The following is a 16,003-nucleotide window of genomic DNA, read 5'->3' as shown; positions in this document are numbered from 1 at the left end:
AAAACTGACTGGATGTAATGACCACAAGGATGGAAGAATCAAAGGAACAAATAAGTGATATAGAGATAAAATTATGGACAAAAATTAAGCTAAAAAAGAAGAGGGAAAGAAAAATACTGGATCATGAATATAGAGTTAGGGAACTCAACAACTCCATAAAGTATAATAGCATTCATATCATAGGAGTCCCAGAAGAAGAGAGGGAAAGACAGCAGATTTATTTGAAGAAAATGTAGCTGAAAACTTCCCTAATCTGGAGATGGAAACAGACATCCAAAGTCAAGAGGCATAGAGAACTCCCATCGAAATCGACAAAAGCAGGCAAACACGAAGACATATTGTAGTAAAACTTGCAAAATATAGAGATAAGGAAAAAAATCTTAAAAGCAACAAAGATATCTCTAACTTACAAAAGAAGACTGATAAGGTTAGTAGCAGACATATTCACAGAAACTTGGGAGGAAGAAAGTGGTATAATATATTCAGCATGCTGAATGAGAAGAATATTCAGCCAAGAATACTTTATTCAGCTAGCCTGTCATTCAGAATAGAAGAGATAAAGTTTCCTAAACACAAACTCAAGTAGTTTGTGACTACTAAAGCAACACTTCAAGAAATGTTAAAAGAGACTCTCTGAATAGGAAAGAGCAAAAGCAATAAAGACTAGAAAGGAACAGAAAATATCTATAGAAACAATGACTTTACAACTATACAATGGCACTAAATTCTTAATTATCTATAATCACTTTGAATGTAAATGAACTAAAAGCTCCAATCAAAATTCATAAGGTATTAGAATGGATAAAAAAAAAATAGGACCTATCTATATGCTGCCTACAAGAGGCTCATTTTAGACCTAAAGACACCTAGAGACTGAAAGTGAGGGATGGAAAACCATTTATCATGGTAATGAACATCAAAAGAAAGCTGGAATATTCATTATTATATCAGACTAACTATATTTTAAACCAAAGACTGTAACAAGAGATGAAGAAGCTCACTGTATCATAATAAAGGGTCTATTCAACAGGAAGATCTAACAATTGTAAATATTTTTGCCCCCAACTTTAGAGCACCCAAACATATAAAATAATTAATAACAAATGTAAAGAAATTAATTGATAATAATGCAATAATAGCAGGGGAATTTAACTCCCCACTCACATTAATGGACAGATCATCTAAGCAGAATATCAACAAGGAAACAATGCCTTTGAATGACACACTGGACCAGATGGACTTAACAGATCTATTCAGAATCTTTCATCCTAAAACAGCAGAGTACAGATTCTTTTCAAGTACACATGGGACATTCTCCAAAACACATCAAATAATGGGTCAAAAATCAGCCCCCAACAAATACAAAAAGATTGAGATCATACCATGCATATTTTCAGACCATAAGGCTATGAAATGAAGTCAACCAGAAGAATTTGGAAAGACCACAAATAAATGAAGCTTAAAGAACATCCCACTCAAGAATGAATGGGTTAACTGGGAAATTAAGGAAGAAACTTAAAAAAACAATACAAGGAAGCAAATGAAAATGAAAACATGACAGTCCAAACCCTTTGGGATGCAGCAAAAGTAGTCCTAAAAGGAAAGTATGTACCAATACAGACCTACCTCAATAAGTAGGAAGTTAAAAAGCTAACCTTACATATAAAGGCATCAGAAAAAGAACAGCAAATAAAGGCTTAAGCCAGCAGAAGAGGGGAAATAATAAATATTTGAGCAGAAATAAATGATGTAAGAACAAATCAGCAAAGAAACCAATAGAACAGATTAATGAAACTAGGAGCTGGTTCTTTTAAAGATCTAATAAAATTAATTAACCTCTAGTTAGACTTATCAAAAAGAAGAGTTAGGAACCAAATATATAAAATCACCAATGAAAGAAGAGAGATCACAACCAACACTATAGAAATACAAACAATTATAAGAGAATATGATGAAAAGCTATATGCCAATAAATTGGGGAAATCTGGAAGAAATGGATAGATTTCCAGAAATACATAAACTACCAAAACTGAAACAGGAAGGAAGAGAAAATTTAAATGGACCCATAACCAGCAAAGAAATTGAATCAGTAATCAAAAAATTCCCCAACAAACAAAAGTTCATAGGCTAGATGGTTCCCCAGGAGAATTCTACCTGGTATTAGCAGAGGAGTTAGTACCTATTCTTCCAAAACTGTTCCAAAAATTAGAAATGGGAAGAAAACTTCCGAACTCATTCTATGAGGCCAGTATTACATTGATTCTAAAACCAAAGACTCTGCTAAAAAGGAGAAATGTATGTCAATATGTCTGATGAACATGAATGCAAAATTTCTCAACAAGGGACTAGCATATCAAATTCAACAGTACCTTAGAGGAATTATTCACCATGATCAAATGAGATTTATTCCTGGGCTGCAAGGGTGGTTCAATATTTACAAATCAATCAATGTGATATACCACATGAGTAAAAGAAAGGATAAAAACCATATGATCTTCTCAATAGATGCAGAAAAAACATTTGACAAAGTACAGCACCCATTGAGGGTTCAACCCCTCAACAAAGTAGGTTGAGGGGGACCATACCTTAACATCATAAAGGCCATATACAAAGTACCCATCGATAATATCATCTTCAATGGGGAAAAACTGAGAGCCTCTATGGTCAGGAACAAGACAAGGATGTCTACTCTCACCATTGTTATTTAACATAATACTGGAAGTCCTAGCCTCAGCAATCAGACAACAACCAGACACACACAAAATGGATAGAACTGGAGGGTATTATGCTGAGTGACATAAGTCAATCGGAGAAGGACAATAATCATAGGGTTTCACTCATATGTGGAAGATAAGAAATGGTGAAAGGGATTATAAGGTAAAGGAGGGGAACCAAGTGGGAAAAATTAGAGAGGGAGACAAACCATGAGAAACTCCTAATTCTGGGAAACAAACAAGGAGTTGCAGAAGTAGAGGTGTTCAGGGAGATGGGGTAACTGGGTGATGGGCACTGAGGAGGGCACTTGATGAGAAGAGCACCGGGTGTTAGGATATATGTTGGTAAATTGAATTTAAATAAAAACAAATGCTATATATATATATATGTGTGTTATATCTAACAAAGCTGTGGTAATCAAAATAGTATGGTACTAGCGCAGAAACAGATACACAGATCAACAGATCAGAATAGAGAAAAAAAAAAGATACTTTGTAAAGGAGAATAGTTTTAACCTAAATGAGCATTAACAATAGTAAAAATTAGAGTAGACATCAATGCAATTAAAAATAGGAAAAACATCAGAGAAACTCAAAAGCAGAAATTCATTCTTTGAAAGGCTAATAAAGTTGGTAGACACTAGTAGAGAAAAAAGGGGAGAAGATACAAATTAGTAATATCATAAATGAAATAGGAGTCAGCATTGTTGTTCTTATGAACATTAAGAGAGTAATAAAGCAAACAAGTTTATGCCTCAGTTTTTGATAAGTTAGATGCAAAGTGTATATAAATATATGTAATTTATATGTATAATATATACAAACATGAAAAATTATATATGCTTAAATTATTCTTTTTTAACTTTAGTAATAATAAAACAAAATCTTAAGAAGGATCATAAATTTAAACATATCCAAGGATATTTATTCTACATTTTTGTCACTTTCAATAAAGAGCACTTTGTCTTGTATATGTTAGGGTCATATAATAGTTTGCTGTCTGTATTATTTTATCTTTGCTGTGTCTGTGTTTTAATTCCTTTTTATTTTCACAATATCTTTTCAGCTTAGGGTTCCTTTTTTCCAGCAGCTTCTTTGTGGTTCCTAATTTTCGTCTTTCTTGCCTGGAGTTTACCTTTCCTTTAATTTCTTTAAACCATTTAAAGTATGAGTCATCTTGTTTTGTCTCTGACTTTTTTTTTCAAGTAAATTATATTGTAAATAGAACCATTTTGTTAGTTTAAGACAAATTTCGTAAACATCCTAAATTCTGTAATTCTGGTTTGCCTAACAGAAACAGTAATTTACAAGTTTTATTTTAGCATACAAAGTAGGAATATTCCAAGCAAGATTATCTTGATTTTACATTTTTCATTCTAGATCTGAAAGGTAGGGCCCTTTCCAGGTCACTGGCATTGTCCAATATTGCTACTATTTCCTTACATGCTTTGACACATAGATCCTCAAAGAATGTTGTCCTTTCAGAGATATCAGAACACATAACAATCATTTTTCCCAGACATCATCAGCAAGGGAGAATTATAACTCTAGCAGTTACTAAAAGATGTAAGAAAGTCTACCACTTCTATGGTATTTAACATTGTCAAGGAATAAATTTTAGAAAGCAAGGATTGGTACTTGAAAGGGGAAAAAGAATTTCAGCTCTCAAAAAACATTTTTGCTTTAAGCCACATTATGGCCTCTGGGTTTTCATATATTTTAGCCATGTAAATTTCGATAAAAGGTTACTATTTTAACAAGAACAAAAAGCATTTCTTTAACAATTTTTTGGAAGCTAAAATGTATAGACAATGGAACGGTAGTTTCACCAGATTTGAAAAAAAAAAAAAAAAAGAGATTGAGAATCTTTAAAATAATATTCTGAATTAAATAAGGAGAAAAAGCAAGTCTGAAATAAGGCATTATTTTTCTAAATCTTGATTTTATAAAACCATTTCTGTTTCCTAAAAGCAAATAATCACAATGGTGAAGGTATGATGCTATTATATCACCATTTTCTGCTTAACACTAGTATTTTCAATTTCTCGATAATGGTAATATTGCTAAGAATATTTTTAAAAATTATAGTATTAGTAAATAGCTTCTGGTTCATTAGAGTGTATTCTGATGTGCCAACAATAATCTATACTTTTTACAATATCATATATGAAATTAAATGCTTTGATAAAATTTACAAGCTATAGGAAAGTTAATACAAAATTCATAATAGTAATTAAAATGATCATATTTAAAGTGATAATTCCTTCATATTGTATATAAAATTATTTGCCAAACATCATTCATTCTTAACTTGAATTACAAGATATTGATTTTTCTTTCATTCTTTTTTTTTAATTTTTTAAAGAATTTTATTTATTTATTTATGATAGTCACACAGAGAGAGAGAGAGAGGCAGAGGCACAAGCAGAGGGAGAAGCAGGCTCCATGCACTGGGAGCCCGACGTGGGATTCGATCCCAGGTCTCCAGGATGGCGCCCTGGGCCAAAGGCAGGCGCCAAACCGCTGCGCCACCCAGGGATCCCTCTTTCATTCTTATTACCAATTTAGATACTGACGTTATACACTAAGTAGATTATGACCAGTATAACTTAGATGTTCCCTCAAATGTATTTTTTTCGGCATTGAAATATAAAACATTCTAGAAAAACATATGATCTCAGCCAAGAGATAGGACTTATGATCTTCAGTGAGATAAATATGAACCTTGATGTAATCATTTGAATTTTCTTTTAAAACCTACAAAATGGGAATTAAAATGGTGATACTAATATATTACAATTGCTTAGGTTGTACTGAAGGCTACACACACATAGGCACACACACAGATATGATGAGGCTACTGCAAAAATATTTTCTGGTCTAGGTTACTTACAAAAAACCTATTTCAATTCACAGAAGACAAACACTATTTCTTATAAGGATTCTTCAGTAATAACCACTTAAAAGTGCTGAAACCAATTCTTTGAGCACGTAGAATGAAAAGAAAAATAGTTTTAAGATAATGACAGACAATTTAATTCCTGGCCATTTCAGCCTGATAAAATAGTATCATAAAATTATACATTTATATGTAAATGAAAATGAGCAGGAAAAAAGATCTGACCTCACTTCATCCCCAAGCCTAATTCTTTGTCATTCTTCATCCCTTACTCATCCTTATGATGCATTATCTTGTGGCTCATTCCACCTTCTAGCATCACTGACCCCTTACACATTCCTGATATTTACTCCATTCTTGACTTTCTTTGTTTAGAATAATATAAAGGTGAAGGAGAGAAGTAAAGTGTTTTTTAGGGAATAGAATGAAAATACATTTTTACACACTATTTCCTGTGAAAAGAAACTTGAAGATATGCCACGTTGTGAAGACACATGTGGAGAGGTACCCAACCTAGAATTTTGAGGTCAAACAAAATTTTTTATAGGAATTGATATCTAAAATAAGATTTTTAAGACCCCTTTGGTGACTTCATTATTCACTCTCCTTTCTTTCATTGTTTTTTTTTTTTTTTTCAAGGAGTTCCTTCATTGGATTTTTCTCTTAACTCCTGTAAACTCACCATCTCACTCTAATTTTTCTGTTCCTATCACATCAATGAAACTGCATTGTAATTATCAAATTTAGTAAACTCACTTCCTAATTTATATCCATACTAACTAAAAATTCTGGAAACCTTTCTCTCCTTTATTTTCCTTAACAAAATGCAGTTATTTTGAAATATCTTCTGTCACTTTAAACTTTACTGTTCTTCAGGATCTCATTTTTCACTAAATCCCTTTGTTTAATCTCATGTCCTGTTAGTGACTGTGTTCTGAATATTCTTCTTCCTAAATTGGTGTCTCTTCTCTATTGCTTTTCCCACAGCTTAGATTTTAAAACTTACCATTTTCCCTTTTTCTGGAATCCCTGCTAAAATTCTCATCTTCCATGATGCTGATAGCTATACTGACATTTCTAAACACATATTTTGCCCAACCCCTACAATTTCAGTCCAATCTGTGGTGTTAAAAATATGCTATCACTTTCCAGAGGTCAGGTACAAAATATTAGAATTTTTATATCTGTTCATTCTATATCCTACATTCCTAAATTTTTGCATATTTTTATCAGATATAATATTTAATTTAAAAAATAAAAACTATTTATTGTGGAAACCATAGTCATAATGGGGTAAAAGTGTAAAAGATCACTGTTTTGTAGAATCAACTACAGATTCATTAAACGCTTATAGAGTTCATGATATTATGTATTGAGTACAAGGCAAATAAGTTACATACATTACTTCTAATCCTCACTGAGCCATCTTCTATTGGATGTCTACTATAATCCAAACACTGAAATAGGCACGTTATATCCAATTTTTTCTTTATTTATATACAGATGATTTCTAAATATGAATAGAAGAAATGTTACCTGTTTTATTAACTATTTAATATAAGTTGATCTTTATTTTTAGAGTAACTTAACAACAAAAGTAATATAGCTCACAAGATCTGAAATTACTCAGTAGTTTTTCCTGTGAAATATTATCTTGATAGCATTGCTGCCAAGTAGTATTATGTTTATAATTATGCACAATGCTATGAATGGCTCCATCTAGGTTTCTTGGATATCTAGGCTTCTTGTATCATGAGTTTATTTTATTGTTTTTTTTTAAGATTTTATTTTATTTATTTATTTTTAAAAGTTTTTATTTATTTATTCATGAGAGAGAGAGAGAGAGAGAGGCAGAGACATAGGCAGAGGGAGAAGCAGGCTCCGTGTAGGGAACCTGATGTGGGACTTGATCCCAGGCCTCCAGGATCAGGCCCTGGGCTGTAGGCAGGTGCTAAACCGCTGAGCCACCCAGGTTGTCCATATTTTATTTATTTATTTATTCATGAGAGATACTGAGAGAGAGAAGCAGAGAGACATAGGCAGAGGGAAAAGCAGGCTCCCTGCGGGGAGCCTGATGTGGGACTTGAACCCAGGACCCTGGGATCATGACCTGAGCCAAAGGCAAGATGCTCAACCACTGAGCCACCCAGGTAAATTAAAATCATGAATCTAAAAGATGACAATATCATGTGGCATGATCATGATTCCTGATTTAAACTCTTACACATATATGAAAATACATGTGTGCATGCATGTATGCATGAGTGTGTGTGTGTGTGTGTGTGTGTGTGTGTGTGTTTAGAAATCAACAGAATGTCCTTTGACTTGCTACCTTGGACAAAATTTTAACTGTGTCTTTATAAGTGAAAAACTGTGTCACATAGCTTTACCTTTTGAGTCCAAATTATAGCTCCTTATTCAAATTTATCCGTATATGATGTTTATATTAATCATTCTCCTAATAAAATCCAAAGCATTTTTGTATTCAACATGTATAGAAGCAAATTGACCTCATAGAGATTTTTTAGCTTCTATTTTTATTTATTTAAGTTTTATGGAGACAAAAATGCAACTATCAAGTGATTTTTCTCTTACAAAATATAAATGCACAATAATTAGGGACCCAGAGAATTCTGAGAAGCACAGGATTAGCCATGCAGTAATGTGAGCTCACATCTGCAGCTAGTCTAAAAATGTCACACAGACCTAATTCTGCTTCAATGCAAATGAAATTTGTTTCTTAGCATTTCAACATGGAAATAAATTGGTAACTGTGTTTTTCTAAACCCATTTACTACTTAATTTTTTATTGTATATTTTTCATCTTGGCTACTGGGAAAATAATGCACCTGTGCAGGTTTATACTACTATAAATTTGTGATTTACAGCTACAAAAGTATTTCAATATTGCCTAGTGATCCTTCAGTTTTTTTCCAAATGAACATTCTCTCACATTTCCTCACTGTTTACTTCAAGTCTTGTACATTCTACTCTTTCTTTCAAATTCACCATTTCCCTAATTATCTCCTATTATATAAAGGAAATACGAGATCCCACAAGACAAATTCCTCAACTTTCTGCCACCAAAGTCACAGTCTTAATAATCTACAATAAATTTCTTTCTTTTCTCTTACTCTGCACAGTATTCATTGACATGTATTCTCTTCCATACCACTTTATTATCCTCCATATATACTTTTCCCTTGATTTAAACAAGATTAAAGTTTAAATTTTAAAACAACCTTCTAATAACTTCACATACATATTGAAATATAAAAAAATATATGTGATTAATGTAATCAGATTTAGAACTCTAGCCCAACATTCTCTTCTATGCTTTATTGTATATACCAGAAATCTGAATACTTCTACAAGAAAAATGCTCCAATACACTTCAAATTTGGTATATATTTAAGTGATGACTTACCTTACCCCTCACTGTATTATTTCTGTACCTGGTGTTCCTGGATTTCCTCCTTTCTCCTTAGTTAGATCAGCAGCCTTCAAGACCTTGTAATTCTACTCTTTCAATATTTCTGGGCTCCACCAGTGTTGTATTTCTACTGCCTCTATATTAATCAAGCCATAACTATTGTTGCACTAGATTAGTGCTACTGACTCCTCCACAAATGTCTCAATTTCCCCAGTTGTGTCCAGCAAGCCATTCCTCACCCTACAAATAAACTGATATCATTAAAATAAAATTTGCTTTTATTAATCTACTACATAAAATCTTTAAGAGATTCTCTTTTGCCCCCAGATAAAATATGAACCCTTGTTGATAATGCATGCTCCTTCTTGATACAATTTCTCTCTAAATCAAGAGTTTATAATTTATCATGATTTATTTTTGCTCTACTTTTAGAAACTCAACTTTTCTTACTTATTCAGAAGTATCCAATGTCACACTCATCTTAAGTCTTTAGATAGATATTTTCTCCTAGAATACTCTGCCTTTGACAGTTCTCCCAGATGATTCCATTTTATTGTTCAAGCTTACTCTTATGTACTATTAACATCCCTGCTACATAGTTTCATAGTTCTCTAGACTATTATTTAGATAATTAACAATGTTGCTTGACTAATAATTCTGTTTCCTTCATTAAGCCCTTAATTTTTTACATTGGTATCTCATTTCACTTGGTCATTGATGAACCTCTAGTACCTTGCATATTGCTTTGCACATAGATTGGGGTAACATATATTTGTTTAAAGTATTTTTAAATCTTAGTAAGATTGTTCATTTATATTTAGAAGTTGTGACTAACATGTTTGAAATGAATATGATCATACATAACTTTTAATTGTAGAGAAGTTATAATTTTACCTTTCCCATATGCATATTTTAAGGTAATATTTATATGAATTTATATTTTATAGATTTATAATACCAACAACTGAATTTTCAAAGAGGAAATTTACAACTCAAATTTAGTTTCTACATGATCTAGATGGCCATTAAGGATTTGGATTTAGGACACCTGGGTGGCACAGTTGGTTAAGGATCCAGCTCTTGGTTTCAGCACAGGCCATGATCTCAGGGTTGTGAGATTGAGTCTCTTCTTGCCTCCATGCTCAGTGTAGAGTCTGTTTAAGCTTCTCCTTCTTCTTCACGCCCCCCGCCCCGCCCCATGCAGTTGTCTAAAATAAACAAATCATTTTTTAATGGACTTAAGATAAATTTTTGGTATGAAGTAACTCATTAATTACATCATATAATGGCATAAATCACTTAAAATATTTAATTGACAGTCAAGATATAGTGAAAAATGATGGGATTTTGAATCTGATAAACCTGGATTTTAATCCAAGACATGCTGCTTACTTGCTGAGTGAAATTGGACAATAATAAAACAAAAACTATCATTATTGAATGGCTTGTATGTTCTTATATAGTCTAACTCAATCTTCAATACTATGGTGTTAATTTAATACTTCTATGTTAGTTTCTTTGAATGAATATATTTAATAGATCCATATATGTAAGAGTAAAGAAAATTAAACCAATGTGATCTTAAACTGTAGAATGAATAATATAACTGAGGTCAAAAGAACTGTTTTTCATTATATTATTTATCTTCTTTTTAGAATTTAACTTTTGTTGTGATGACTACAGGGTTTTTTACAGATTTTATTTATTTATTTTGAGAGAGTGAGAGAGAGTGCATGTGTGAGTGGGGGTAGAGGATGTGAGTGAGGGAGGGGCAGAGGCAGAGGGAAAGAATCACAAGCAAATTCCATGCTGAGAGGGATGCAGGTCTTGATCTCAAGACAAGGAGATCATGTTCAAAGATCAATCAAGAGTTGAAGGCTTAACTAACTGAGCCACCCAGGAACACCTGTATTTTTAAATCTCTCTCTCTCTCTCTCTCTCTCTTTTTGGCTTTATTGTTATTTGTTTTGTTTTTGGCTGGATTTTTTGTTTGTTTTGTTTTACCTCTGGGAGTAATGATGCCTTCCAGACAGAATTAATCCCATGTCCACCTCCCTTCCCATCAGTAGTGAATAATGAAAGACAAATCATTACCATGCAACTTTGATTTATCATCCTTCCATTATTCCATTTTACACTTCCCTTTTCTTCTTTACCTACTATACGCCCACATTTCTACAGAAGTTTGGTGAAGTGTTATGGGTTTATTTGTTTACATGACAGAATTTCCTAGAATATCTTTTATATCTAAGAATTCCCACCTCCTGGATTAGAGGATTTGTCTAATACCCGATTTGTCACCAACAGGTGTGTTTTAGCTGTTTTATACCTAAAACATATATTCGTATGTTCATATGAATATATGAAAATATTACATAAACATTATATTTAAATCATTCTTCTTATTATTTTATGGATGGTGCTTTTAAAGTACTTTCCTAAACCTAATCAAGTGGAGTAATTCTAATCTGAAGAAAATTAAAACCACCCATAAATGAAGGATTTTGATTATTCCTGTATTTCAGTATTGTTGAAACTTGGTATAAAGAGAACATACAAAAGACTGCAGTAAATTGTTGGTTTAATTATGTAACAAAACCAAAATGGGATGACTGGGAGGCCCAGTCATTGAGCATCTGACTTTCAGCTCAGGGCATGGTCCCAGAGTCCCGGGATCAAGTCTCTCATCAGGTTTCCTGCGAGGGGCCTGCTTCTCCCTCTGCCTATATCTCTGCCTTTCTCTCTGTGTCTCTCATGAGTAAATAAACAAAATCTTTAAAAAAAGTTTCAGAAGCATGTAATTCTATAGGGCAGGATGAGATGCAACATATCTTCACCACATTTTTTCTAGCCTAGTTTCACAAAGAAGGTATCTAGATGGTAGCAGCACAGTCCTTACAAAAACCAGCTTAGAATTGTGTATACCATTAAGTAACTTAGGAAAAATTTCACTAATAATGTATCTTTTTTGTTTAAAGGGAAATTTAAACCAGTTGAAGTCTACTGTTGATCAAAATCTACTGTCATCAGTCCATTTGCATTTTGGGAACAGGAGAAAAGCCAGCTCCTAGGATCCTTGAACAAAATCTCTGCTTGGAAATTTTCTGCAATACTAAAAGCCATTTTGCAGCAATTCTTTATGACACTTTCATGACAGACTATAAAATACAATTGCCCAAAATGATTAACAAATCAATTATGCTTCTGAGCCTAGTGGTTCTTCATAGCACATTTATAAATGGAAAAACAACATGTAAATGGCAGTTTGTGGAAGAATGGCATACACAGCCATTATCATATGTGGTGAATTGGACACTAACAGGAAACATCTGCATGGACTTCTATGGAGATTGCTGGTTTGGGGATGTAAATACTAAAATGAATACTTCAGGCAATCAAGTTGTTCCCCAGATTTGCCCTTTGCAAATTCAATTGGGAGACATCCTTGTAATTTCTTCTGAACCATCTCTTCAGTCTCCAGAAATAAATCTGATGAATGTTTCTAAAGCATCATTCATTGACTGTCTGCAAAACACCACAACTGAAGATCAGTTACTTTTTGGTTGCAAACTAAAAGGAATGCATACTGTTAATTCACAGTGGCTGAGTGTTGGGACACATTATTTTATTACAGTAACAGCAAGTGGTCCATCGCTTTGTCACCTGGGGCTACGACTAAATGTGACAGTGAAAGAACAGTTCTGCCAGGAATCTCTGAGTTCAGAATTTTGCTCTGGGCATGGTAAATGTCTTACTGAAGTTTGGAGCAAGACATACAACTGCCATTGCCAGCCTCCATTTTCTGGAAAATATTGCCAGGAACTTGATGCATGTTTTTATAAACCATGTGAAAATAATGGCATTTGCATTAATAAAAGAGGAAAATGGAATAAGCAAGGATATGAATGTATCTGTCACCAACCATTTACAGGTAAGATTATTTTTTTAAAAAATAACATAATTCTATTAAAATAAGAAAATAAACAGTTCCTTAACTGTTACTTTCCAAAAAACAAAAAACAAAAAACAAAAAACAAAAAACAAAAAATAAAACAAAAAACTAAACTTCTAAAAATTTTGTAGATTTTTTAGATTGGGCTAAAGTTGGAATCTGGACACATAAAATTACATTCAGACAAGTTATCTGAATTATTTTTTTCTTATTTAAATAAGAGGGTTTTTAAAAACATACTTTACCCTGAAGTATATATTTTTACATCCTTCTCAAAATTCACTCTTAATGTATCATACATTTAAATAAAACATTATCAGAGTAATATTAGTCATAGAATAAAATTTCTAAGCTTATGATATTTAGTTTAAACAGTTCTGGGAATTAAGTGTGGATCTGAGTGGAGGAAGGTAAAAATATATGTGGTTGTGAGGAAGGCATGAAGTTGCTTGGCAGAATTGGAAAGGAAAAGATAACTGTGTGCCAAGAGCAATGTTCTTTTTTTTTTGAAAGAGGGGGCACACACACACTCAACCTGGGGTAGAGTAGGGGCAGAGGGAGAGGGAGAGAGAATCTTAAGCAGGCTCCATGCCCAGTTCAGAGTCTGTCATGGGGCTCAGTCTCATGATGCTGGGATCATAACCTAAGCAGAAATCAAGAGTAGGTCACTTAACTGATTGAGCCCCAAGAGCAATGTTCTTAATGGATGTTGGTGCAGCCCTATGAAGTGATTGATAGATAATAGTGGAAAGGAAGGAAATAATTTGACATAATTAATTAACCTGGCTATAATAAACTAAATGAGAGACAATGATGAGGAAAGGTTGTAAAAAGAAGACATTTGGTGAGTAAATGAAGCCAGCAATCTAAAAACAATGTAAAGTATACTACCTGAGATTGAAGTCAGGATTTAAGGGAAAATCAACTATCACTTTTTGAAAGTTTACTATGGAATTTGGGTGATCAGAGGGAAATGAAGAGAAACATTGAGAAATATAGAGAAAAACTTAATCTGTAGAAATTTATGAAAGGGTTTCTTTTACTGGGAATTTAGAGACCTGGCATAGAGACTTACAAGGGTAATAGGTAAGACAAGGATGATCTAACAAAGGGAATTGCTTGACGCAGTTTGTAATGATAGTGTAGGAAAACAAGCAACAGATTGGTAGTACACTTGGTCAAGAGGGTGAGCAGTAGATATGACTAGAACAGATGAGGCTCAGGGATACAAGTGTAAATTCTTTCAGGTAGGCTTTAGGGCACTTCAACAAGTTTTTCTTCCCTGTGCTTGGGAAGACTATTGGATCCAAGTTTGAGAAGACTGTATAATAAAATATCTCAATAAACTCTTGTAGGCTTGTAAAATTAACCTAAGCCAATCTTTCAGAGAAATTTTAGACTTTATAGTAGGGGAGTACTAAGACCATTTCAGAAGTTAATTCTAGCAATATTGGTACAATATTGATACAATCTCTGCCTATAACTGGGATCAAATTCTCATTTTACTCTTACTGGCAGTGGTGAACAAAGATTTAAGTAACCTTGACTTTTCCTGGAGTTTATCAGGTAATTAAAATAAGACAGGTCAGCAAAAAAGTGAAAGCACTCGAATTGCTGATTTGGGGTGAATGATAAAGCAACTTAATTGAGAGATCCTCAAGTATACATTTTAGTTTGGCCAAAGAATTTTAAATAAATATTTGGCCAGAAAATTTCTACCATCTATTAGAATATTAATTGGCACATATGTAATCATATGTCATAGAATGCTATATTAATGATTTTATTTTAGTCACATATAGTGATTTGTTTCTATCCAATGTTTATTTATTAGAAACACACCATAGATAATTTAAATCATTAAAGATTAAACACCATAATACTGAACATATAGCATAATGCCCTTTAATTATAATTGCCTCAATTTTCCATCTCAGATGATACAGAAATATGTAGAATTACCAAAGAAATTGAGAATATTAACTGTATTAATTTGCTAGTGATACCATAACAAAGTACATTGCTTGAGTAAATTCAACAACAGAAATTTATTTTCTCCCAATCTAGAGGCTAAATGTTAAAGATCAAAGTGTCGTGTCAACAAGATTGGTTTCTTCTGAGGCCTCACTCCTAGGTCTGTACACAGCCCTTGTTCTCCTGTGTCTTTCCTCTGGATGGTCCGTATGTCCAAATTTTTTTCTTAGAAGAACACCAATCACATTTGATTAGGACCTACCTTAATGGACTCATTTAATTTTTATTACCTGTCTGAAGATCCTATTTCCAAATACAGTCACACTATGAGGTCCTGGAAGTTAGGATTGCAAATATCTATTGGCCATTCTATTGTTAATTTAGTTTTTATACATGGAAATATTTGTCACATAATTATATTTATTTAAATTTTCATTGTGTTAGAGATTGGAGGTAAATGAAGGAAAAAGGGTTGTGTATTATTGAGGCAGGGCTTTCAGTCTATAAAGAACTTGAAAGGAATCAATGATAATGGCAAAAACTGCTTACAAATTAAATTAAGAATTCAGTTAGAATGGAAGGGTAGCTGGCCTATTGCTAAACTATGGGCAACTGTTTTAGAGTAACATGTCCATTTGCCATGCTCTGGAATTTTCTAGGCATGTTCTCTACAGAGGATATTATGAGCTATATAGAAAAGTATGCTATGAAAGATTATGGCATGTGATATTGTAGGACCACAGTAGTTTGAATTACTGAGATTTGAAGGTTTGATAGAACAGATAGGGCAAGAAAATGCAGAGTTGAAAGTTTGTGCATAATTTCTTAGAATCTGAGTAGCCTTTTCTCTTTATCCCCATTGTTTTAGATTTAACTTTATTATTTTACTTTACATATTTTTATTGTGGAAAGAACACTTAATATGACATTTACCCTCTTAATAAATGTTTAACTGCACAATATAAAATTGTTGACAGTACAGGCAATGTTGTATAGCAATCTCTAGAGTTTATTCAACTTGCTTGACTAAA

At 32.9% G+C, this 16,003-nt stretch overlaps 1 protein-coding gene across 1 annotated transcript in view; it reads left to right on the top strand.

Moving 5' to 3' along the window:
- The first annotated feature begins 12,180 nt into the window (after window positions 1-12,180).
- Window positions 12,181-16,003, top strand: part of EYS (eyes shut homolog) — a 1,532,152-nt gene continuing 1,528,329 nt past the window's right edge. The window contains exon 1 of the mRNA XM_038554428.1: window positions 12,181-12,977. Within this exon, the coding sequence (XP_038410356.1) occupies window positions 12,197-12,977 (781 nt within the window). The 5' untranslated portion in view covers window positions 12,181-12,196. The remainder of the gene's footprint in view (window positions 12,978-16,003) is intronic.

This window comes from Canis lupus, chromosome 12, assembly GCF_011100685.1.
Source record: "Canis lupus familiaris isolate Mischka breed German Shepherd chromosome 12, alternate assembly UU_Cfam_GSD_1.0, whole genome shotgun sequence".
NCBI classification, from domain to species: domain Eukaryota; kingdom Metazoa; phylum Chordata; class Mammalia; order Carnivora; family Canidae; genus Canis; species Canis lupus.
Note: the sequence above shows the minus strand (reverse complement) of the source record. Positions and strands in the feature narration are given on the sequence as shown.